General features: G+C 35.1%; 1 protein-coding gene across 1 annotated transcript in view; it reads right to left on the minus strand.

The window, feature by feature from the left end:
• Nucleotides 1–8855: 8855 nt before the first annotated feature.
• The window catches only part of LOC114657965 (transient receptor potential cation channel subfamily V member 5-like), a 78435-nt gene continuing 60879 nt past the window's right edge, over nucleotides 8856–26411 (minus strand). Inside the window, exons 10-16 of the mRNA XM_028809957.2 lie at nucleotides 23895–23981; nucleotides 23617–23693; nucleotides 19767–19932; nucleotides 17836–17902; nucleotides 17464–17732; nucleotides 10069–10175; nucleotides 8856–9970 (exon numbers count right to left, since the gene is read on the minus strand). Coding sequence (XP_028665790.1) covers nucleotides 9733–9970; nucleotides 10069–10175; nucleotides 17464–17732; nucleotides 17836–17902; nucleotides 19767–19932; nucleotides 23617–23693; nucleotides 23895–23981 — 1011 coding nt within the window. The 3' untranslated portion in view covers nucleotides 8856–9732. The remainder of the gene's footprint in view (nucleotides 9971–10068; nucleotides 10176–17463; nucleotides 17733–17835; nucleotides 17903–19766; nucleotides 19933–23616; nucleotides 23694–23894; nucleotides 23982–26411) is intronic.

Below are 26411 nucleotides of genomic sequence, written 5' to 3' on the forward strand. Positions count from 1 at the left end.
TCTTTCATCTTAAAAAGTTTTGAAAATTAAGGCATTTTCGAAATAAGCGGGATTCTGAGAAATCCATGCATTTCTAGTAGGATTGACTACTGCAATTCGGTGTTCACTGGATGTTCAAACCGTTCTTCATACAGCTTCCAGTTAATCCTAAGGGTAAAAAAAACAAAAAAAAAAAAACAGTGGGAGATCAAGCTTTTAGTTACAGAGCCCTTTAACTGTGGAATGGTCTGCCTGCTACTATAAGAGATGCCCCTTTGCCTAAGTTGCGTGATGATTTAGTAAAGTTAATTTTTCGAACAGCTGAATTAAAAGCGACAAAATATTGTTGCAGTTTACAATATTTTACCCAATAAATAACATTTGTTTTGCCTGCAATCAGAAACAAGGTGTTATTATTCATCCAGTATTTAAATAAGAACATTATTTGAGAAACATCATTTAGTCTAAAAGAAAGGTATAGGGTGGCTGCATGTTATTTGCATGCAAGTGAAAATGAATGTCTTTTTTCAAATGATAGTTCCACATAGAAGCATGTAAAGTGAAAACAGTAAAGGCCTAAGTACTGAGTCCTGCAGGACACCATATTTAAATTTTGAGTATAATGATGCAGTACTGCCAGCACATTTCTGTTGTGGGATATGGCCGGCCATTCATCCCAGCCAATACCCCCAGGCCGCTAGATGGAGCCCTCCTTGCAACGTGGAGATGCCTCGAATTCCAGCAGGGCATCATGGACTATGGAGTTTTAATACACAGCCCTGCTGGATAACGTCGGGGCTGCCAGAGGACACTGCAGGAAGACACAGACAAGTTTATTTTCCATACAGCCCGGAAGTAAATCCTAGTCACATGGTTGGAAGAAATAAAGTGCTTCCGGACTGATGAAGAAAAGAAGTTTTTACCTGACCCAGAAGTGATAGAAAGTCACATGGACTGAGGGACAGAAACACTTCCGGGTCACAGGCTATAAAAGACTCTGGGAAATCCCAGACGGACAAGCTGAGTTGGGAGGCAGGGTGGCTAAGCATCTGGGAGTGGAGGATTTTTTATTGGTTATTGTTTGCAGATTTATTGAGTATTGTAGAAAGGAGGGTGCTTTGTGCACTTATTTATAATAATAAATATTATTATTGGACTTTTGTCTGGTGTCTGATGTCTGGTCTGAGGGTTCAAGGGGTCACATGGACCCTTAAACTGTCACACTGTATAGACTGAAATCAGTTTGTGCCTGATAACCCAAACTAATATTCCAGTCTATGAAACAGAATAATGGTGTCAAAGGTTATGCTTAAATCTAAAAACATAATTGCTGCGAACTTTATTTATTAAGAGCATATTAGAATATCATTTACAACATTGGTTAGTGCAATTTCTGCATTCTGAATGGTATGAAAGCCAGATTGGAATTTGTCAAATAAACTGTGATGTGTAAAGATGAGACTGAAGCTGCATGGTAACTGCATTTTCAGCTATTTTAGAAAAAAGGTAAATTCAAAATAGGCCTATAATTATTAACAATATATCAACTATAGCCATGATTTTTATCAGTAACAGTCTGATAACTGACACTTTCAGTGGTTTATGAACTGTGCCAGTGAGTTACAAACTATTTATAATGCTAAGAATGGATGCTGTCAAAACAAGCATTGAGCTTTTCACTAGTTTTGCTCGGACTGGGCCAGCTTACAGGTTTCATTGTATAAATTAAAGCTATGACTTCCTGTTTGGTCATTAATTTAAAATTACTGAAGTACTGTACACAAGAAGAGACAGGGCTGGACAATGTAATATCTAGTTATCTGAGATATCATATTGTCAATTATATGATTAAAGATGTTCATAAAAGTCTGCGCTGCTAATGTCTGTAGGTATTTTGCATTGCAGTTCATAATTGCCATTTGTTAGATTAACAACTCCTCTAAACAGTACATGAGGATTATTTCTGTTGTTATCTATTTATCTAGAACAGTATTCAAAGAAGACCATAAAAAGAGCTTTTTTTACACCTTTTAACACTGTGTCTACACAGTTTGGAAGACCTGCAGATTCTACGCTCTAATTTTCAGCAATCCAATTGAATACTGTGAGTACTCTCATTACAACAGGGTGAGTTTATATGTGCTTTTATCAAGGCCATCTCAAAAATTACTTTTGGCCACTGAGTCAAAACCACCAACAAATACAATTTGTAGCCAACAGAGCATTATTTAACATTTTTTAATAATTTGTTACAAATATTAATCATATGCAAAAGCACTGCCTCACATAAAAGCATCTAAAACAATCTAATTTTGTCATCAGAAAACTATTAAAAATATTTTATGTGAGTAAACAAAGTAGTTCTAATTCATTAACTGCATTTGCATGCTATGTATCTTACCATTTCGTTTTGTTCATATGAATTTTCAATTAGTAGGATTTTTTGATTGGGTGCTTGATATAAAGAAAAAAACCTCAATGGAATATTAAGCATAAAATAAAAATTAAAATAAACATATACTGCATTGCTCCAAATATGACACAACCAAACATCATTTCTGTTTTTTTTTTTTTTGTTTTGTTCTGGTTTTGAATTTTATCAGCTGAAATGAGGCAGGAGCTGAAACTTAAATTACAACTCAGTTATTTTAGGTGGACTTATATCCTCTGCTTGGAGAAGCAAATATTTATTCTCTGTATCTCTGTACCTATTAATAATTAATGTACATATGCATGTATGCGCAAAGTGAAAAATTTTAACAAATGACCCTGGGAAAATGAATCTCTTCCTATGAGTAAAACACATAAATCTAAAGTAAATTCCATAGTAAAATAACACAAACTGAAATAGAAAAATTATGTTTTAGCATATTTGTTCAAAATGTGTTCGAAATCAAGTTAAGGACATGAATTATTGTTCTTCCACAAGGTGAAAAGATGGCAGACTTCTAAGGCAAATGGAAAAAGGACCAGAAGATGAATATAGTAACCAAAAACAAAGTCAAGGTCAGAATCATAAACAGAAACAATCATGCAACTAAACCCAAAATGAATATAAGATGCAAAATCAAAGAATTAAAAGACATATTTTGGCCCATTATTAAACAGTCTTTGCTTTAGATCATTTTGGAGTTCATGAGAATTCATTATTTTGAAAGCTGAATTTTCAAGCTTTATTTTCCTGTATGTGATTCATTTCTTTCCATTTTAAGTGCATCACTCCAACATTTTACAATGTCTGTGAATGGATAAAAGGTTGCTAAGAGAACTTGTCTAGTTGCTAATGACCGCCTCCTAAGAGAAGTCATCATTCTTGCCATGAAGACTCTTATATGAATTGAAGCACAGCACTGTAGCCTTTTCAGATTGCGGTTTTCACTTGTGTGGTTTAATGATTTAGGATTTGGCATTCTAGTTTATGATTCATAGGTTTATCATTTTGACTTGATTCTCTGTCTTTGAGTTTTGGCTCTGCTTGAATAATAGTGCTGTAGTAAATGACTCCTTACAGTCCAACCATGATAACTATTTAGCCCTATTTTTATAGCCTTCTTTTTTTTATTTCTTTATCAGAAGATAAAGGCATCTCTTGGTCTGTTGGCATTTATCTTTGTAGTTATTTTTTCTCTCTTTCTCATTCTTTTTGTTAGAAGACTATAGGAAAGAGATCAAAATGGAGATAAAATGGCAGGCAGTTAGCATCCATGCTTTGGTTCAGCTGATCCACTTTGAGTTTTTGCAACTGGCATAACAAAGAGTTAATGAACCTTAAATCTTATTCAAGGCAGTGTTCATGAAAGGTTTTGTTTAGTATCCACAAATTTAGAAGGTGACTTTTGAGTGATACTGGATTAAACAAAGTCACATCTGTAGCAGTGTGCAATTTCCAAGACATATTCCTTGGCAATGTGACACTGCATTGTAGCAATGGTGCCACTAAAAACAAAATGGCATTGTGGAAAATTTCGGTAACATAAAAAACAATTAACAGCACACAAATGAAAACATATAAGACAGACAATATTATCATCAGATTTTCTGGAGTTAAAAAAAGCAGGAAAAATTAATACAATTACAAATAACTTCTGTGGTGGGCTGGCACCCTGCCCGGGGTTTGTTTCCTGCCTTGCGCTCTGTGTTGGCTGGGATTGGCTCCAGCAGACCCCTGTGACCCTGTAGTTAGGATATAGCGGGTTGGATTATTGATGGATGGACAAATAACTTATGACAATTATAAGTTAATTGAAAATTATCTCTGAAATAGACTAGCGCACTATCCACTCTTAATTCTTGCACCAAATATTGAACTGAATTTGTAGCAGCACATTTTCTATGTTTATCTGTGCAAATACTGTATGTCCTTGTTCTAGACTGTCACTGAATGTTGTGAATTCTGGCAGAGATTTAATGGTTAAATAACTGTGTCACTCTAGGGCTTGGGTTTTCAAGAAAACTGAGAAAGGACTCAGCAATCAACATAATTCTTTTTTTTATATATATTTTATTGAAATCAAAAAACATTCCAAACTTGCAAGTCAAGTTTAATAAAACTGGTTTGAAATAAATCGACCCCCACCCATGAGAAAGAGAGCTAGGTCAGCAGAGTAGCACTTTAATAATAGCAAAAATATGTAAAGAAAGAAAGAAAGAATAGAAAAAGAGGGGAGATAATTTTGTTAATGGATTAGGAGGGATTGTTACGCCCAGGCTGTCTGAGAGGCATTTAAACATTTTTGTCCAAAATGATGCTAATTTGGTGCACGCCCAAAACATATGGCCCAATGAGGCTGGAACTTGATTGCAACATTCGTAGGTTGGATGTTGCCCAGGAAACATTTGGGACAATTTTAAACGAGTAGAGATGCACTAGATATATCATTTTAAGCTGAATAATTGTATGCTTTGTGCATATGGAGTTCGAGCGAATTCTGTGCATTGCTACCTTCCATTCCTTTCCTGACATTTTGAGTGAGAGATTCTTTTCTCACTGTACTCTGGGATCTTTGAAAGGGAGGGAGGGATTTTAAAATATTTTTATATATTGCAGAAATGCTGTTTGAGTCCTCAAGAATGATCAAAATGTCTTCTGATATAGAGGTAGGTGGGAGGTGACGGAAATTGGGAAGGCTTTGTTTAACAAAGTTTCTAATTTGAAGGTAGTGAAAGAAATGTGTTGCTGGAAAGTTCAATTTGGAGTGCAGTTGTTCATAGGATGCAAAGACATTGTTTATGTACAGATCTGTAAGTGATTTAATCCCGGATGTTTTCCAGACATTAAAAACTGTGTACGTTTGAGAGGGTAGAAAAAGGTGGTTATCGTGCAGAGGTGCCACAGATAAAAGCTTCTCTATCTTAAAATACTTCCTACGTTGGTTCCATATTCTGAGTGAAAGAAGCACTATTGGGTTGTTAGTATATTGGAAATGACTTGTACTTATTGGGGTACACAGCAAGGAATATAAAGAAGTACTGGAGGATTTTATTTCTATTGCAGACCAAGCCTGTGTCTGCTCACATATTTGTGTCAATGTCCAGGATTTTACAGCTTGTATATTCGCCACCCAGTAATAAAATTGAAAGTTAGGTAAAGCCATGCCACCTCCTTCCTTAGGTTTTTGTAGGGTCGGCTTTTGGATATGTGGATGTTTAGAATTCCAAATAAATGAGATTATGGTTGAATGTAATTTCTTAAAAAATGATTCATTGATGTATATTGGAATGTTTTGAACTAGAAAAAGAAGCTTAGGAAGGATATTTATCTTGACCATGTTAATTCTTCCAGCTAAAGTGAGAAGAAGGATAGACCATCTACGCAAGTCTTGCTTAATTTTTTCCATGCAGTCAGCGAAATGTTTTTGATAAAGAGCTTTATGTTTACCCCGAGGTTTTTTAACTGATCTGCAATAATAAAAGGGAAGGTGTCCAATCTAATTTTGTGCGCTTGAGAATTCACTGGAAAGGGCATACTTTTGTTCAAATTAATTCTGAGACCAGAAATCTTTTGAAATTCTGTAAGTGCTGTTAGGACTGCAGGCACAGTGTTTTGTGGATCAGATATATACAGTACCATATCATCTGCATATAGAGAAATTTTCTGTTCAAGTCCTTCTCTGATAATCCCATTTATCTCATAAGCATTTCGACAGTGAGCAGCAGTGTTGACAAGGGACATCCCTGTCTTGTACCCCATTCTAGTATGATGTAGTCTGAATTAATGTTGTTAATACAAACTTAAAGCTTCTGGAAAGATATACAGTAGTTTGATCCATACACAGATGTTCAGGCCAAATCCAAATTTCTCCAATATGGTGTAAAGGTAGTTCCATTCAACCATACCAAATGCTTTTTCTGCATCCAACAATAATAATATCTACGGGGTTTTTGGCTTTGTGGGTTAATATATTACATTAAACAGACGTCAAAGATTGGAATCTAAGTGTCTGCCTTTAATAAATCCAGTTTGGTCTTGTGATATTACCGAAAGAAGCACTTTCTCAATCCTTCTAGCTAGGACTTCAGAAATTATCTTTACATTGTTATTCAAAAGTGAGATTGGTCTGTATGATGCACATTGTAATAAGTCCTTATTTTGCTTAGGAAATACAGTAATTAGCGCTGGATGAAAAGTTTGAGGTAGAATTTTATTGTCTCTAGCTTTCTGTAAATGTTGCTAATAAAAGGGGAGCTAGCTTAATTAAGAATTTTTTATAAAATTCGTCAGAGTAGCCATCAGGGCCTGCTGTTTTCCCACTCTGAAGTGAGTTTATAGCATCTAATAATTCTGATAGCGCCACAGGTTTATCCAATTCCTCTGCACTGAGAGTATCTAATTGTGGTATCTGTAGTGCATCCAGAAATGCATTAGATTGTGTCTTGTCTTCTTTAAGCACAGTAGAATATAAGGACTTATAGTAGTCTCTAAATGTGTGCATTATTTTTTTATGATCAATGATTTTGTCTCAGTTTGTGTTGGTAGTTTCTGGGATTGCATTGTGAGCTTCCTGCTTGTGGATTTGTTGAGCTAAAATCTTATTAGCTTTCTCTCCATGTTCATAGTAATTATGTCTTGATTTAAAAAAAGAGTTGTACTGTTTCTTTAGTTGTCAAGAGGTTCTGAATGCAGAGCCTGACTTTTCCTGAGCTCAGCTTTTGCTGTCATTTTGTAGTCTTAATTTAAAATAATACAGGTTTGACCTTCATTTCCAGTTTTCCCATGAGTTATTGCCATGAAGCCTAATGTTGCGCTGGCACTTATAATTATAAGGATTAAAAGAATAGAAATAGCTTGCTCTCTTAACCATAATTATGCCTCCCAACGTGAGGCTAGACCACACTTCATGAAGTCCCAGTCCTCTGACATACCTAGAGACAGACTACATCCAAAACAAAACAAGACCCCCAGCAGCGGCATATAAGGATCAAAACAGAGATATCTATTGACAATAGTCCAAATACTATAAGCATAAGCATAAAATATAATCTTAAACAGACTTGACAGAGTAAACCCAGAGAATGATGTTAAACAGTTGCCCTGGATAAGTATAGTAAGCCCTAATGCAATAATCCAAGGTACACATACATACATATACATATATACATATATGCATATGATTGTAATTAAAACATAAAACATAAACAAAAAGTGTCCGAAAAGTAAATAGGATGTATAATAATGGTATCAGTATCATTACAGGTGGATCAAACAGCCGGTAAAATCTTTGTCATTCCTGAACAGAAAGCGACCAATGATCATATTTCAAAAAAGTGACTGGATCATTTTTTTCAGCTCTTTTTCTGCTTCCTCTGTAGAAGTAAAAAAGTGTATAGCTTGCCTTAAATGTCCACTTTCATTTTGGCAGGATACAAGAGGCTGTATCTGATTTCGGCTTTCTGTAAGCGCCGTTTAATGTTGTAAAATGCACCATGTAAAGCTGCTGTTGAGGGTGAGAAATCTGGGAAAATATGAATGTTGTTATTTTTAAATATAATATTGTTTCTGTCTGAGACGTAACATTATATGAAGTTTAAACTGTAATTTTTCAAAACGCATGATGAGAGTTCTAGGTTTAGAGGGATTTGATCCCCGTATGCGGTAAGCTGCTGCTATCTCGTTGCCTGATTTTAAGTCCTTTCCAATTATTTTAGAGAATAGTTCAGCTACGAATTTCACTGGGTTTGGACTTTCACGATTCTCAGGGAGACCTTTGATTCTAATATTATTCCTTCTGCATCCATCTTCCACTGCAGCAAGTCTTTCTCCACAAATAAAAGCACCTGGGGCCTCATGCATAACACCGTGCGTAGAATTCACACTAAAACATGGCATAAGGACAAAAGCGAAAATGTGCGTACACACAAGAAAATCCAGATGCATTAATCTGTGCGTTCGCCAACTTCCACGTTCTTCCGCTCCATAAACCCCGGTCATTGTGAAAAGTAACACACGTGCACACGCCTGCTGCCCCACCCAAATTCCTCCCAGAATTATGCCACTTTGAATATGCAAATCAATATAAATAGCCCTTAAGCTCAGCGTTCTGTGAAAAGGCAATGGCAAAAGCACGGGGGGGGGGGGGGGGCAATAGAAGAATTTCAGTGATACCAAGTAGAGGCAAGGAAAAATGTACTATTTGTTGGTTTAAAAGTGGTACAAACAACAAAAGGAAGTTGATTGAGTGACACAGAGTGTCGGAGAAACTCGAAAGCTCAAGTTCACAAAGTCACACAGTGCCTGAAATAAAAAAAGAAGCTGTCAGATATCAAAGTCGCCGTGAAAAGGCGAATCATAGCCCACCATCTGAGTGTCATATGAAAGCTTATTAAGGTACAGAGAAAAGAAAAAAAAATCGGGACACAGTGAGAATAAAGCTCAAAATGTCAACTTTAATCTCAAAATTTCCACTTTAATCACATAGTTTACTTTGTCATTAAAGTAGAACATCATAAACTTCATCTTTAAATCGTTTAATTTACTAGTTTCTCAAATCCCATCATAACTAAAGTCTATTGTACAAGAGTATAGTTACAATATTTGTAAGAAGCTCTACAATAGCATTAAACTCTTACAGCAGCTTAGGCCTGATCCTCTTAGCATAATAATAAACTACAAAGTAGTGGTATTATTTAAATGCCTTAATTCTCTGTCTGAACATATCATTCATTGCTAAGACAAGAAAGACATCAAAAAGCAGTCAAAAATGAAATGGTTTAAATTAGGATCTTGAACATTAAAACATAAATTGGCAACAGCAAAGTTTCAAGATTTTGAGTCCATAAGGACTAAACATATTAAACCCTGTAAAGAAGACAATACAAACAAAATGTACAGAATCTTGCTTTTCAGGTATTTGTGATTTTTAACACAGAATGTTGTACCATACTAAATGTTATTCTGAGTTAATATTGTTTAAAAATGTTTTTACAGTTCCCCTTAAATATATTGCACCATTCTGAACATTAATAATACATTATACTTATGCAATTTTACTAAAATGTATGTTTAATTTAGAAATGTCAACTTATGATTATGCTAATTTCAGTACACCAATGTTGATTGCTAATAGTGTTTTATCACATATACCGACATTATAGTGAATAGAGTATATTTTATCAAATCTGTCCTTCTGTATATATTTTGTTGCGGCCTGTCCTGCATATGAAAATGACAACTCGGGTAAAAACACGTGTACTTTTTTTATTGTTGTAATTTTTTAAATCTGAAGGCTTACTTTTTTTTAAGAGAAAATTATTATTTCAGACATAACATACATCTTCCAGTACATCATTTTCTACATTCACATGGTCTATAGAGTTTTTGCAGGTGATTTCCAAGCCCTTTAAAGAGTTTTGGGACTGATTACTGGATTCTCCGTTAGCAGAACATGGATTCACATTAGACATTGCCAATCCCATTTCACGTGAGCAGCTCTCATCGGAGTCAGGTTTATTGTGATTTAGTTTCTTAGTAGCATGTATTTTACAGCTTTCAACTCTAAATGGAAATTAAAAAGCAAAAAGCAATGGTAAATGCATCAGCAAGTGAACGCACAATTAAAGGATAAAACCACAAACATATTAATTTATTCTTACCTTAGGTACCACTTGTTCTCTAATCCATATTCTTCTCCACAGATTCCAATCCTTGTCCACAACAATCGAGGTAGCTTTCTTTCCAGCATTATTATAGTTGCTACAACCTATAAAAAGTATTAAAACTTCTTCAGGTTGGCACCTCTTACTTTACATGAATTTAGAAGTGGCCCAGTGACTACTGCTGCCTCATAGATCCAAATAAAGCCAAGTAAAATGTCATACATGGATTCCTCAATGAGATGACAATTCATCACAGGATTCATGCCAACATACAGCTAAACTGAATCAATTTTTAATTGCCAAATAAACAAACATGCACATCTTTGAGACATGGGAATAATCCAGAACACCTATAGAAAACCCCACCATTTTTGAGGTACTAGTGCTAATCCCTGTGTCAACTGCCAAATATTTATTTAATGTCAAAAAATGTTAAGCCAAAGAATTAAGGTTAAATTCAGCCATGCAACAGAAAATTAAACTGGCTGAACACGGAAACAAGAGAAACAAATTTTGCCATATGTGATGGAGACAGAAAAAGAGTTTAATAATAAAAAATGGCATTGTTGTGCAGTTAAAGTACAACATATTATGCTGATCTTGTTTAGTTAAGAAATAGCCATGAGAAATGTGGATTTAAATGGAATATTTAAAAAAATGTGCATGTCTGAATGAAAATTGTGCAGTATAGAATAACCAGGCAGTTCAATTTATATGCTAAGTCTAATTTAAAAAAAGAAATTTGATAAGGAATAAAAAAAACTTACACTATTAGCTAATTACCTAGAAACAGAATAACTTCTCCTAATCAAAGTGGACAGTGACAAAATATAAACAAAATGTACAAACAAAACTCAAAAGGAATGCTTTATATAAAACAAATTAAACAAACACACATTGGGGTTATACACAGCATACCAGGAGCAGTGATATTTGTAGTTTCTTTTCAGTTTTGTTTATATATGACTTTTATGCACTTTTGCTATGTTTTTTTTATATATTACATCACATAGTACACATCACTAATTTGAATCCCTATGTAACTATTATCTTAATTGTATAACTGTCTGCTGTGATCCCTGAGGCCTTATACTGAATTTCAGAAGACCGTCACTGAAAACATACATCCTTTGGAAAGGATGTAGTAGTAGGAAAACACTGAAACTAAAGATGAGCAGCAGTTCAAGGAGTAGAGGATTTGTACAGATACCAATCATACAAAAGATGAACTGTGTTGAACAGAAGCACATCTGATCTCACCCTACATTAAGACATTAAAAAAATTACCCTTAAATGATAAACCTCTTCTTTACAGAACATGCTGGTGAGTTAGGGAAACTGCAACCACTGTTATTCAGTATGTCAGAGGAATAAATAGAACTAGATGATATAGATGACCTCTGAAGTAGTAAATAGAATTTTTGTGATTTATCTTTGTGTCCACATTTAAAAAACAGGGAACCTCTGAACAGCTATAAGCAATAATTATGAAACATTAATTGATTAAGAAATTTCAAAGTGAGAGGTAATGAACAACAAAGAAATGACAAGTGCTTTTTAAAATATACCCAGGAGTGTTCAAGAAAGCCGGGAATACAACACATAAATCCTTACCATGTATTTTTTATCAATCACTGCACACTAGAGAAATAATTATAGACTGGAGGACAGCAAACATTTTCCTGCTGTGTGAAAAAGGTGAATGATCAGGCTGACTCTACTAACTGTAAACCAGGAACCTGCTGAGTTCACAAGAGCTTGCTTCTCCTAACCTGTCCTCAACCAACTGAAATTCAGGAATCTACCTACAATAACGGTCTCCTGCAATCAAATAAAAAATAAAAGACACCACAATAGAACAAATGGACAGAATAAACACTGCACTAGCAGAAGAACAAACCATGTTGGCACACTAACCAAAATGATACTAGACCTCAAAGTATCAATTGCCTGCAATCTTAAATACAGACCACATAATGACATCCCATGGAATATCCCAGCTGGAAATCTCATGTGAACTGGTGAATCTTGTATGAATTGGTAAAACACTGAATCTCACAGTAAAATCTCATTTTATAATGGTGATACAATGGCATCAGGGTTATAATTAAAAAATAGTAAAACACCAGCAAAATCATAAAATAATATGCCAAGTGGACTAAAAATGTTAAAGCAACTTAATAAACGGATATATATAGAAATATGATAAGAAGAGGCAAATATAGCACCTTCTGTTTAGTAAAGACATACATTTAACTTAACATTTAAATTCTTCATATTGGAAGGCAAATTATCATGGCACAAGCAACCTTTTGCAAAGGCATTAAGCAATCCTTCTTACCCCTTGAGAACTAGGCCCTACTATCCTGAGACATCAATTAATCTTTGGCTTATGTTACCTTAGCCTGGTGAATCATAATATAATTAGATACAATCTCTCAAATACTAAGAAGGAAATGTCTTGTATATGCAAACTGCTAACTACTAAGCCTACAAGTAAGGTATAGCACAATACTCCACCACCCCTGAGTCAACAGGCCCATAATCAGTTGGTAAGAAGTTTGATTCTCTTTGGGTGCTTAACTGAAATCGACTGGAAAAGAAAGGATTTAGATGTACCAAGAAAAGCTCACAGTTTTCTGTATTCTTAAAGTGCCATAAACAGTTAATTGTTTATAATTTGGATCTTGTCCCTCCACATAGCAAGTATATTATTGTATTGGCTAAGTAGAAAAATTTGCATGTAATTTAGGACAGATATATTAAGTATTCAAAGCTCCCACAGTTAAAACATGTGCCCCTAATTAAAATGTGATTTAGATTTCAGAGTCTTACCACCTAGCCAACTTTGATGGGATCTGAACAGCAACATCTCCTTTGAGAAAAGACAAGCAAGAGAGAAAGAGAAAGAACCCTTCTGTGTACTACCCCAGGTCATAGTTTTAGGGCAGACTGCCAGAAGGCAGGATGGGTAAGGAGATGAAATGTAACTAGTAAACTAGCAAAGGGTCAAAACCAAAAATCATGCTAATCTCTTGTCTAAGTTAATACATGAAACAAAAGTCAAAAACAGTAATTATCAATTTGTTGCCAGGAAAACAAGCTAAGCACTTATGGGAAAGGTTTGAAGAATATCCACTATCTTGGATGATGATTTATACACATCTTCCATTTATATTTCATCACACCAACAAGCAACTGTTAGCACTCCATAGCAACCATGTCATAAAATGGCAACATTCACAAGGAAACAAACTAGTGTTGCAGTAAATTAAACAACAGAATGTGAAATAAAATAAACACAAAAACACATAGTAAGTAAATAAGAAAAGTAGAATTGAATTAAGTTTAAAAAAATTGAAAGTAAGAAACTGACAGGAATAATGTATTGACTAGAAAAATATTGCATGTCTATACTTTTCATTAAGTCTTGTGCAAATATTCAAAGTCAAATCAATGAGGTTATCTAATGAGTCTCCAACTATTGCCAATTTATATTTTATATCCTCTGAAATGCATTCATGAAAAGTTGAAATTAGAGCAATATCACTCCAGGAGCCTCATGTATAAATGGTGCGCATGCACAAAAATGTTGCGTATGCCCGTTTCCATACTCCCTTTGAGATGAATAAAAAACAAACTTTGCGTAAACCCACGCACATTTTCATGGCAACCTCATCCCATACATGAGCACTTTTCTGCTCAGTTTTGCAAAACTGGCAGTACCCAAGTGTCAAAGCAGTGCTATGGTTTCTGTGTTATTTCCCTTTTTTTTTTTTTTACATTCACATATATGACGCAGGCTTTATCAAACACACGAAAATTACTTGCATATCATTTAGAAATTTAAGGCACTTGATTGTAATGATTCTGTAACAACATAATGATGCAAGGAATGGCCCAACTACTCCAAATACCATAGATGCTTTAGTGTTGTTACTCATTTTTCCCCATTGTATCTGTGTGTGGTATCACTGCTGCACAGCTTCTGATCAGAAAGCTCTACAGTGGATTGTGTTGAGAGTACAGAGGATTATCGTGATACTGCTTCCAGTCCTGGAGGACATTTATTACACATGCTGCAGCCATAAGGAAGGTCACCAGCATCTGCATGGATTCCACATTCTATTTGAACTTCTCTCATCCAGCAAATGCTTCAGAACTTTTCCTGCATGGACGTCAAAGCTCAGAAACAGTTTCATCCCAAGAGCAATAAACACACTCAATCAGTTCATTAAGTGCTCCGGTAGAATTGTCTGTGTTTATAATTACAATTACCTCATTGTAAGCTTGCACTATAACTGTAATATTGAACAACCTGATCCAAATTATGAACAATTTGCACTACCGGCATTATATCTACATGCATATTGTCCTTATGATTTCATATTGTATATTTTTCATTGTTTTTTATCGTATTATTAATATTATTTTACTATTTTATTGGAAGTTTACGGAGGAGTTGCATATTTAATCTCATTGTACCATACAATGACAATAAAGGAAAAGTTCAATTCAACAGAAGAGAGCATGTATTTACAGATGATTATGACTGTTTTCCAGGTCAATTTAGAGTTCCAAGAGCTATCCTCTTGGAGCTGTGTTCTGTTAAAATTCTAAGATGTATACTTGATATCATTGTTATCATGAAATGCATTAAAGTATGTATATTACATTTTACAGATAAATTGATTTAAATGATGTATACTGTTAATAATTAAACACGTGGGGGCATAGTAGCACAGTGGTAGCAATGAGCTGGCGCCCCATCCAGAGACTGTTCCTGTATCGTGGTCTATACTTGCTAGGACTGGCATGACCCTTGGTGGAGGGATGAAAGGATGGATGGAATAAACATGTATAACGAAGATTTTTCAATGTTTCTTAAAAAAGTTTTGAAGAATCTGTGTTCTAAGTTTACAGCTGGTTTTACATTATTACAGACACTTAATGTGTGTCTATTGGTTACATGGAGAAAGAAAACGTTAGGACAGGAATTAGGGGTTGGTATGTTTGAAAGACACAGTACTGCTACAATAAATTATTCCATCTAGGGTCGCACCTGTCCCAGCAAGTATCGCTACCGCTGCGCTACCATGCCCCAACGTGTTTAATACACGCTTTAATGTATTTCATCATGAAAACGATATCCAGTATACATCTTAGTATTCTGAAATGTTCATTGTGAGCTGTAACATTATGAATGTAATGTATTCTGCGCAGCGTTCACTCCTGTGCACTCCTGTTGGCGTAAGAGAAAGCCTGTTTAAAAAGTACCTGCTGATTAATGATCGAGTCGGGGAACACATAGAATACGAAGCATCTAACATGCTACTTTGTTACAATGGGATTTGAGAAACTCTAGTAAATTAAATGTCGATTTTAAGATGAAGTTTACAACATTCTACTTTAAATTCAAAATAAACTATGAGATAAGTGGAAATTTCAAAATTAAAATCAACATTTCAACTTTAATCTCAACATAGACCTTTTATTTCTTCACTATGTCCCTATTTTTTTTTTTTTTTACTGTTTCCTTAATACACTTCCTTATGTCACTCAGATATTTGCCTTTTCACGTCAACTTTGACATCTGACCACTTCTTTTATATTTCGGGCACTGTGAGACTTTTGAACTTGAACTTTTGAGTGCCACTCAATAAATTTCATTTCATTGCTCATACCATTACCTAAGCCACCAAACTGTACATTTTTCCTTACCTCCACTTCACCAAGTGGGATCTCCACTTTGGTGAAATTCTTCTTTTTTTTACACATGCTTCTACCATTGTGTTTTAACAAAACACTGAACAGAAGGGGTTATTTATATTGATTTGCATATTCAAATATGCAGAATTCGGGGTGGACTCAGGGTGTGGCTGTGGGCACGTGCATGTGTATTAAAATTCGCAATGACAGGGGTTTATAAAGGGGAAGTGCATGGAACTTTTCTTATAAACAGTTTTATGCATCTGAATTTTTTTGTGCATAGGCACATTTCTGTTTTTGTCTGTACTCCATTTTTTAATGTGAATCTTGCATGAATATGTGACATAATAAAAACCTATCTAAGCATTAGCGTTGGTGACTGTCCAAGTATGAAATTAAAAAAAAAAAATCAACTCATGCGGTGTCAGGAACTCACAACAGTTCTCAGTGGCACTGTCAACATGCAAACACATAGATGCTTAACCAAAGATGTGGGAGACAATGCAGAAGTAGAGCGAGCAAATACCAGTTTGTGCATTATCTTCTGTAGGGCTTTGAGATGTTATTTTCTATGATTGAAATCACTCTGTAACTGATCTTAGCCTCTTGTAAAAGCACTCGGTTCATATTGTCATGACCCTGATGTCCTAATACAGGATGTGATATACTGTATATATTGAGGAGGCAGCATTACTTGTAGAGGCATACTGAAAACTCAAAAAAGAAGCTTAATCCACAAAAAATTTAGAAGCTCACAACAGCTCACTTATTCTAACCAGCCCTAAGACAGGTACCTGTCTAAAATAAGTGTCTCATGTAATATAATATAAAATAGTATATCTACCTTAATAAAAGAACAAGTGTCTGTGTGTCTATCTGTGTGTCCATCTGGTTACCATGTCTCTGTCATTACAATTGATTGCGTATCGCAACATTTTTAGCAGTAGGTGGCATATCACATACATCAACACTGCTTTTATGAGTCCCATACAAAATTGAATGAACTAGAGACATATGCATTGCATGGTGCACTGCAAACGTTAACACTGAGGTGTACATTGATTACTTAGATTTCAACCCATCTTGGAGAGGTAGCACAGCTAATAATGTAATAAAAGAGCAGGTTTCTATGTGTCTGTCTGGTTGGTATGTCTCTGTCCCTCCAAAGGAAGGCACATCACAAACATTAACATTGCTTTTATGAATCCCACACTAATGGCATTTAACAGAGACATATACATTACATGATACACTACAAACAACGATGCTGTGGTCTATGTTGATTTCTTAGATTTCAACCAGTTTTAGATGGGAATCACAACGAGCATAGTATAAAGACATAAGGCAAGATTTAAGGAGATGAATCTTTTCAGTGTAAACAAGGAACAATTAAGAGGTGACATTATATACTGTATGTTTTTAAAATTTTAGAGAGAGCTAGAGTTTATGCCAACTGTTACTTTTAAAGGAGTTCTTATCTAAGAACACAGTGGAGAGGTGGCTAGACAGGAAATTTTACTGGAATTGCTGGAATGAACTGTTAATTGGCCTTTACTTGATTATGAAATGAAATGCAAACATATTTTTTCTTCAGAAAAATGTATGACTTTTTATATACCAACATATGCAGTAGTAAGCTAAACATAACCAAGGCTTTTAGTAATAGATAACTGGATAACTCACTTGAGCTCTCCAAATCTCATTTCTTTCTTCTGCCACCCTTGTCTGTGTGTCTCCTAACATGGCAGCTAGCAGGAACATGATGACTAGGAAGGCAAAGATGGTTAAGGCTGAATGGAGAACCTTCACTATGTTTGGAGTCCACACAGTGTAATTTAATGGTAAATTCAACAATCCCAAGGACAACTCAAATTGTAAAAAGAATGTTGTGGAGAACTCATTAAAATGGGGATCTGCAGCTGGATCTTGAGTCATGTAAGGCATCCACAGGGCTAGGAAAAATAAAGAAAAAAAATATAAATTTGTATATGCACAATATAAATAAACTTACTAACAAATTAAAATAAAGAAGCAGAAATTATTTTTATTACCAACCTGTAGTGAAGCCAATAACAGTAAAACTCATCAGCCAAATAAATCTTAACATATCACTAATCATAATCTGCCAGAGAAAACCAGAAATAATTAAATGAAAAAGGAATATCTGCAGTGTTATTACATATTATCATTGTACTGTTCACAATATGACAATGTTATTGCAGATTGGTATTAATATGTCCGGTTTCATCATACATGACTGCAATCACAGCTTATTTTCCTTGCTTTTGAGAAGATCCATGGAAATTAAGGACCTCCATTGAAAGTATGTGATAGACCTCCTGATGATATAAGACATGTCTTTGTTTCTCATCAGTAATAATATATCTGAGCCAGAGAGATGAGGAATGTCTCTTACAGAGATAACCCATCATAACTGTATGAAATGGAATATATATTTTTGTCCAGAAGAATTCACACCTTCATACCACAGAATAAAATGTCAAAAGGGAATCTGCTCACACTATCTCCTATCCACACCGGTGTTTTCATATCGTTTACCATATTATCTCCATTCACACTAAAATGACCAAAAAAACATACGAATTAGATGTTTGATTATGCTAGGCACGCTTGCATCAGTAAAAAAAAAAAAATCCTTGAAGGGATGGCAATGCCAGAAGCCACAGGATTAATTGCAAAACTATAGTGGCCAGTAAATTAATTCCCTTTTGTGTACACATATAACATTCAGATTTTTACAAAATGCAATTCAAATGCATATAGGTAAGCAAGATAACACGTGCCACGAAAAGCAGCTTTTCAATATCCACTATGTTGGAATATGTTTGTCTTCAGTAAAGTGTGACCAATCGGGAAATGAGAAATTGCAATGAGGCAGGATACACTCAAGATATGGTCACATGATCAGCAAAAACAAATTAGACCACGATTCATAGTCTGCATTTTTGCTTGCTTACGCTACAATTCTGCGGCTGTGTTCTCAGAAGCCTCTATTTTTTGGTGTTGAAAACACGGGGTAGTGTAGACAAAAGGCCAAAGCAAAGACTAATGTTTGTGTTTTTAAATGAAAATATAGTTGTGTGGACAGGGCCATAGACTACTCAGAAAAATGTAAAGAAAATTCTAAAAGGATGTTCTGCTTGCCTGGGATGACCAGTGGCAATCTACTGTAATAAAAAGACCTAAAGAACTTACTAAATTTAAAATTAAAAAAGCACATATATTATATATACTCCTTTCAATTTTGATTATTGTTTTTTTTTACTGCTCATCCACTGATCTTATTCTTAGAATGCCTATTGTCTTTTATTTATGAACCGCAGAGGTATGTTTTGAGTGCAGATTATTTTGGTTTCTGAGAAGTCACATGCAGAATTGCAATAGGACAATATGATAAATTGACAGAACATGATAAAGAGGATGAAAAAATAACTATTCACCAATACGATTCGGATCCAGGGGAACAGGCTTATTAGTCACAATGCATTTTCAACTATACACAAGGATATGAAGGAAAAAATCAAGATGCTCACTGTATGTTGTCTTTAACACTGTACTGTATGTACTATATTTAAGATACATATTAGAAATAAAGACATATTGTGTGTAAAAATTCAATATGAATAGGACAGTGACCCCATTTCATTTTTTAAGAGCAACTTTGCAACGTTGCACACAAAAAATGCCGCTAGTTTTGCTGCCTCACAAATTCTGATACGCAAATCTGATTACTCCTTATACCTATATAGACACTTGTGGGTACTCAATTTTTTTCCTCACTCCAAACTGGTCTACTGTATGTTTGTGTACGTAAGGCCTATAGTGGATGTGGATTGATAACCGCTGTGACTGGCTCCCAGCTTGTACTCTGTAATGTCAGGACTGGCAAAAATTGCTTGTGATCCTGAGACAAGACTAAATAAAATAATGTACAGGAGGGGAAGAGGAAAAAGAAAAAAACTTACCTTGTGGACCATGACAACATATGGACCTAACATTTCAAATCCACGAGCAAAAAAAAGGACATTACACCAGCCAAGCACCAGTGCAAATGCCATAATTTCCATTTCTCCTTGTGAGTTTGTTATCCTCAGCATGAATAAGATCAGTAATAGACAGGAATATGTTATGCTGGAGAAAATAGAGACACTGAATGAGAAAAAACTTCATAAAAATTGTAATATTTTTATAATCATCTGTGAAAGTGTTAGCAGTTAGTATTTGAAATGGACAGGACTTTTTTCTATGTTGTGCTCAGTGCTGCAGAGATCTGCCACAATGTGACTCTAAATTGAGTTAAGCAATTTTGAAAATGTTATGTTCATATTATTACCAGTTTCATGCTATTCAGCAACTGCTTAGTATGACACAAGGTTTTGCAGATAGAGTGTGTATCTTCTCACCTTCATAAACAACTTATTTATTGTGAATAAATAAGTATTACAGGATCAGAAGAAATGATCTTATTTTCTCCTGAAAGCAAATATATTAATTTTCTCTGCAGGTTTAATGGGTTATCATGAAAAACCACAGTCTCACTCTGATATATTATAAACATTCAAATATTAATTCCACAATGCAAGAAATCTGCAAAATACTATATAAAAGCCTAATTCTGATCATATTATACTATGTGTATAATACAGTGAATAGTTGACTTATTTTATTACATTAGATTTCATAGAACATGCTCTTTTGAAACATATTAGTATTGGACCATTTATTTCTAAAATAATACTAATCAAACAGAGCCTAAACATGTAAAATAATAAAGGTGTTCTTACAGGTCTCTCTAAAAAGTGCTGAACTAAATGCCACTATTATATATTTAAACTGAACAACAAATATAATATTTTAAGTAAAAATAAATGCTTATGTCAAGCAAATATAACATATATAGGAGTACAACATAGTAACTTGTAAATTAACTATTCCCAATCTTTTCAATTTAAAATACTTCTGGATGGTTTCAAGCAAATTAGATTTCAATTCATAAATTACAGTTGTTTACATATTTTTACTTTTAAAGCACAAGCACTTTAAGCGACTTATTCAAAATTACAACACTTTCATCATCTAAGCAATGTGTAGATGTAAATAAAAACACAAATTAAATATTAAGTTATATCGTTATGCTGAGACTAAATAACACACTAGTGAGATAGCAAATGGAGTACTGTATACAGTTCAGATCACCATACTACAAGAAAGACATAGCAGCATTTGAAGCTGTGTAGTGGAGAGCAACCATGTGCAACCAAGGACATAAAGACATGGTGTTTTCTGACAGACTCAGAGAATTAAACCAGTTTAGTCTCTAGAAGAGGAGACAGCATGGGGACTTAATCCAGGTATTCAAAATTCTAAAAGGAATTGAAAAAGTAGATCCTGCAGAGTTTTTTCAAGTAAACGTTGAATTGTGCTTAAGAACACTAGTAGAAATTAAGAGAAACTGCATTTAGGATTGAAGCCAGAAAGCCCTTCTTTATGCAAAGAGTTCTGGGAATCTGGAACAAACTACAAGCTTTGACAAGCTTCTGGTCTTCAGTCTATAATACCAACTAAGCCACATTGCCCTACAAAACCATACATGTTGTTCTGCCTTCCAATATATACACTGCCCAATTAAGGGAACACTCAATCATTACAGTCTAACACCAGGCTTCAGGGATATCAATCTGTCCAGTTAGGAAGCATAAGTGATTGTGAATCAACTGCTTTGGTGCAAATTAAACTGACAATAGGTGCACTGAAGAGGCAACAGCAAGACAACCCCCATAAAAGGGAATGGTTTTGCAGGTGGAGACCAAAAGCAATTACTTTCTCTTTATTCCTCCTGACTGATTCTTCTCTAGTTTTGCATTTTAATAGTGTCTTTGTCACTAGCATGAGGCAGTACCTGCAGTCAATTCAGGCTGCACAGGTAGTCCAACTCATCTAGGATGGCACAGCCATATGTGCCATTACAAGAAGGTTTGTGGGGTCTCCCAGCACAGTCTCAAAAGCTTGGGGGAGATACCAGGAGATGGCCTGTTACCCAAGAAGAGATGGACAGGGCTGTAGAAGAACATTAGTCCAGCTGCAGGACCGGTATTGTTGAGAATTTCAAATAAGGATCAATATGTTTTATTACTAGTTTTAGTGCTCTTAGCTATAAAAAGCCTAGGCCTGGAGCAGCTTTAAAAGGACACCATGTATTTTGTTAGAGAGGCTTCTTGCCTGCCTGTCCTTCACACTTGTTTTGAGTTTCTCTGAGTCAAGTTGTCAGCCAAGGTCATCATGCTCTCTGAGGAAGCAAGCAGGCAGATTTTGTTTTGAGAGTGCAGGCGTGGAGCTACTTACTGACAGAAGACTAAACAAACTGCATGCAAGGCCTTTGCCTGTATGAATGCTAAGCAAGCTCTCAAGCTAGCGCAAAAAATATATACCCACTTATTTGAGATTTAGATTTATTAGGGCTCATCAATACCTTAGACAATAAAGTTAAAATACAATGCATTATGATATTAGTTTGAGCATTACAGTTGATTGTTGAACGTTAGGGACCTGCTCCTGCTCATGTGCCCATGAAGTAAGCAGCAGACCACTGTGCAGCTATGCGCCATGATGTAACAACGCTGCTGTCTACAGCTGCGGGCACTTACATTAGCATGCACATTTATATTTAATTTAGCTAGTATTTAAGTTTATATGCTAATGCTTCTTTATACATCTTAGTGACTTGCCTATTATGCTAGCCTAAGCCTTACAGGATGCTAGTGCAACAAGCAATCATTTATTGAATTAATAATTAGGCATTTCAGTTTTCATATATGGGTCCTTCTGATCCCAACTTAATTGTTCAGAATTGAAGTGTTAAAAACTGATTAACTGAAAGGCCATCAATCTTAAAAACTCAGGATTAGGCCATGAGAATGAAGGGAGGGGTAATCAGGTGATGCTCACCTCCGGGTGGCAAATCTGTCCTTCGAGATTAAATGGTTGTTATGAGAAGATAGACTAAGAAGGAAATTTTGTTATGAGGTCTTCTGTGAAGAAGATTATTATGAGGATGTCTATGGGGCAAGAATATTGTTATGAGCAGGTCTGCAACACCAGGTGATTGTTATGGGAAAAGGAGCTGAGCGAGGGCATCATCATGAGAAACCCTGTACAGCAAATGTTGGGAAACTAGTGTGAAAGGAATTTTGTGATAAGAGCTGTAATAAATCTGGGGCTCACCAAATACTCAGGACTCACTTCATGAACTGAGACAGGCTTTATGTGCTCTGCAATTGTTTCCTATGCTGTGCAATAAAGACTAAATTCTGGCTGCCTTTCTGAAGACTCATTTTTTAATGAAGATTTCTCTACAACAGTATCCGCTCCTTTGTACAATTAGGAACAGGAGAAGCACTGCTAGAGCAGTACCGTGGACATCAATTCAAGACAATTGACGATGTGAAAAAAGCGGCGCATGAGTGGTTGTGAGGACAAAACAAAACCTTTTATTCTGTTAGAATCCAGGCACTTCCAGGCAGGTGTCGCATGTGCATTGAGAAGGATGTAGACTACATTGAGAAATTGCATTATCAGTTTTGTTAAGGTTCATTCCATTTTCTAATAAATCCTATTTTCTAAGTTTAGCTTGACTCCCCTTCGTACTTAGGTTATGAGGTTACACACACAAACAAATAGTTTTCTGGATTAGGCGAAGAGCGTTTTTTCCTTAGTACTTCTTAAAATGGTAATCTGTATGTCTACTTCCAACATTCACTGATACATTACAGTCAGTCCATTATAATGAGTGGTAAAAGATAAAATAAATACACTCACATGATGACGTGAAAAGGACCACCCAAAACTGTATGACCAAAATATTTTGTAGCTCCAACTCTTAGTATATCTGGGATCTTGAAAATAGAGCAAAAGATTAATTCAGTTACTAGGAAATGAGATAGAGTTGGTGAACTTTAATTCCAGTCCAAATGCTTTAATTATTTTTCTCATGGCTGAAGTAAACAGTGGTTTAGATACATTTTAAATTAAGGTTGGGTGAAGGCAAAAAAAAAGAGAAACATAACAGCAAATTGCTTCAATACAGGAACACCTACCTCTATTAGAAGGATGACCAAAGCACCAATTACACTAATTATTTCACCAATCAGTCTAAGATGATCATTGTAGGTGAGATAGCTTTCCTGGGGATAAATGAAAGGGGGGAAACTTTTTATTAAGCAGAGTCATAACTTCAACTGTAAAAATCCGCATCACTTGAATTGAGAGTCGTACCATCTGTTTATGTATTTGGCAACTCAAAGTAGGATGAATGGATTGAAGAATTTTCTGTTTTTCAACAACATAAATCAGAGTGTGACTGTATTATTCATTTCTATAATCATTGTAAATAAGTTCAATTTTTGAGGTATTTAGGTGAGAAAATTAATATTCCTACAAAACGGTAGGAAGCACAGAAGGAGAAAAAGTGATATTAAGTGAAAAGATAAATAAAAATATAAAACATAGGAACACAACACAACTAAGTACATTTGAAATTTCACAGCCCCATGGAAACAGTAACTTTGCATAGAATCTGTAAATGACCTAGTATTAAATTAAATTATATGACAACAAACTGAATGTGCATATCTCAGAAATCCATTGCCAGTAAGAGAGAATAAAACAAGCTCAGTATTAGCATGGAAGGTTTAGCTGTGCCAGAGATAAAGCATTAGACAGAAAAAGACATTCATTGCATAAATCATTTTACTTGATGTCACAAAGGCAAAGTTAACTACTATGAACTTCTCAGAAGTATGAGGACAGTTTGTCATTACTGATTTAAAAATAACACTGGTTCTAAAAAAATTGATAAATCCTAATAAAGAATGGCTCAACATTTGTATAACTTTGTTAACTCTAATTTAATTTTTACATGTTTACATTATTTTAACCTGACCATGATGTGACTGTTTGTTTTCTTTTTCCACTATTTTGTTGTGCCACTCTGATTAAAGCAGATTGCACCGAACTTTGATGCGGGTAAGAATAAATGAAAAATGAATAAATCTACATAAGGCTATTTTCATATTGGTGAAACTACATATAACTAATGTATTTATTTTGCTAGAATACCCAGAGGGGACTAGGTGGTCTTTTGACCTTGGAATCCACAGAGGTTAATTTTCTCCAGTGTCATCATCAGCTGCAATTTTTGTTTTCCTGTACTCCTCTGGCTGTCTGACCATAGTATTTGTTTATTAAACTGAATACTTATGGTCTTATCCTTAGTCTTAAAGTTTTTATAAACAATTGCGATTTAGTTTTTTAGTTTTTTGTACTATATAAATGTTTTTATGTCAGAAGAGAGCATAAATCCCTCAAGACATAGAATCTCACAAAGCTATCAAGTTATGTACTGTTTGTACGACATAGAATCTCGCACATAAAGCCATCAAGTTATGTACTGTTTGTACACAGAGGGAAAAAAAGAGATGACTTTCACAGAGAAAAGAAAAAAAATAATTTGTGAATAAATGATGTATTATAATGAATGAGCATGTGTGCACATGCAGAAGATGAATATTGATGAAAATAGCACAAAGATGGCTTCCACTATATATGAGAGAGACAAAGAGAGAAAAAGAAAGAGAGGCGTGACCTAGATGAAGGTATACTATGTTTACCTAGGATCCCAAAACAGACTATGTCCAGAGAGAGCAGGCATGAGTCCATGGGGATGACAGTAGTGGAGTTCCTCCTTATAAATAAAGGGATTATGTTGTCTCCTGGGAGTTGTGGGACTCCATAGAGGTATAGCATGAGGCCAGGTGATCCCTTGGGTTCAAGATTGCATACTATTCTAGATAGAAATGTGTGAGACCACAAAGTCTTTAAAATGGTCTAGAGACCTAGTGCATAAGTGAAAGACCCAGATCTATAATAGAAAAATAGAATAATAATAGGAAAAGAGAAAGTAAGTTCTACAGGTTTAAAACCTCCAGTGGCTTAGATTTAATTAATCCAATAGCAAAGGCTCAACTGGAGTGTGGAAGGTGCTTAAATGGAGAGAGAGAGAGAGATATGCAGGAAGTGAGAAGCAAATACATGTTGTTGTTTTGATGGGAAAGGCCACCCCACCTGTTAAACAGGAGTGAACAATCACATAGAAATGCTGCATTTGGGTCCTTGAATCATATCATTGAGGCTCGTAATTCAGAGAAAATAGCTGTAAGCTTGCCCCATTAGTCTCCATTGTAAAGCGCAAGTGAGGGCAAAATATATATTTTTTTAATTTATACAAAATGCTTAACTTCAGAACAAAATTTTGTGCGGCAAATGCATATATACCATGTTTGTGAAAAAATAACAGACTTCACGTACAGCCTGCAAACAATTCACAAGACTCATTCTTAAAGGATATGTTCAGTATTTTTCAGATCAAAGTTGGGCAAACTGGTTCACAGTCTGAGAGATGGCAGAGGTGTAAAGGTATGCCGAGGTAATTGAAAGTTCTGGATTTCATCAGTGTGACATTCTTTATTATACTCATGCAAAGCAAGAAGTGTTTGTCGAGAGCTAGCTTAGACCTTAGCTGGTGCTTTCGCTTTGTATGAAGGCTAATTTCAAAC

The sequence above is a fragment of the Erpetoichthys calabaricus genome, chromosome 9 (genome assembly GCF_900747795.2).
Source record: "Erpetoichthys calabaricus chromosome 9, fErpCal1.3, whole genome shotgun sequence".
In the NCBI taxonomy this organism is placed as follows: Eukaryota; Metazoa; Chordata; class Cladistia; order Polypteriformes; family Polypteridae; genus Erpetoichthys; species Erpetoichthys calabaricus.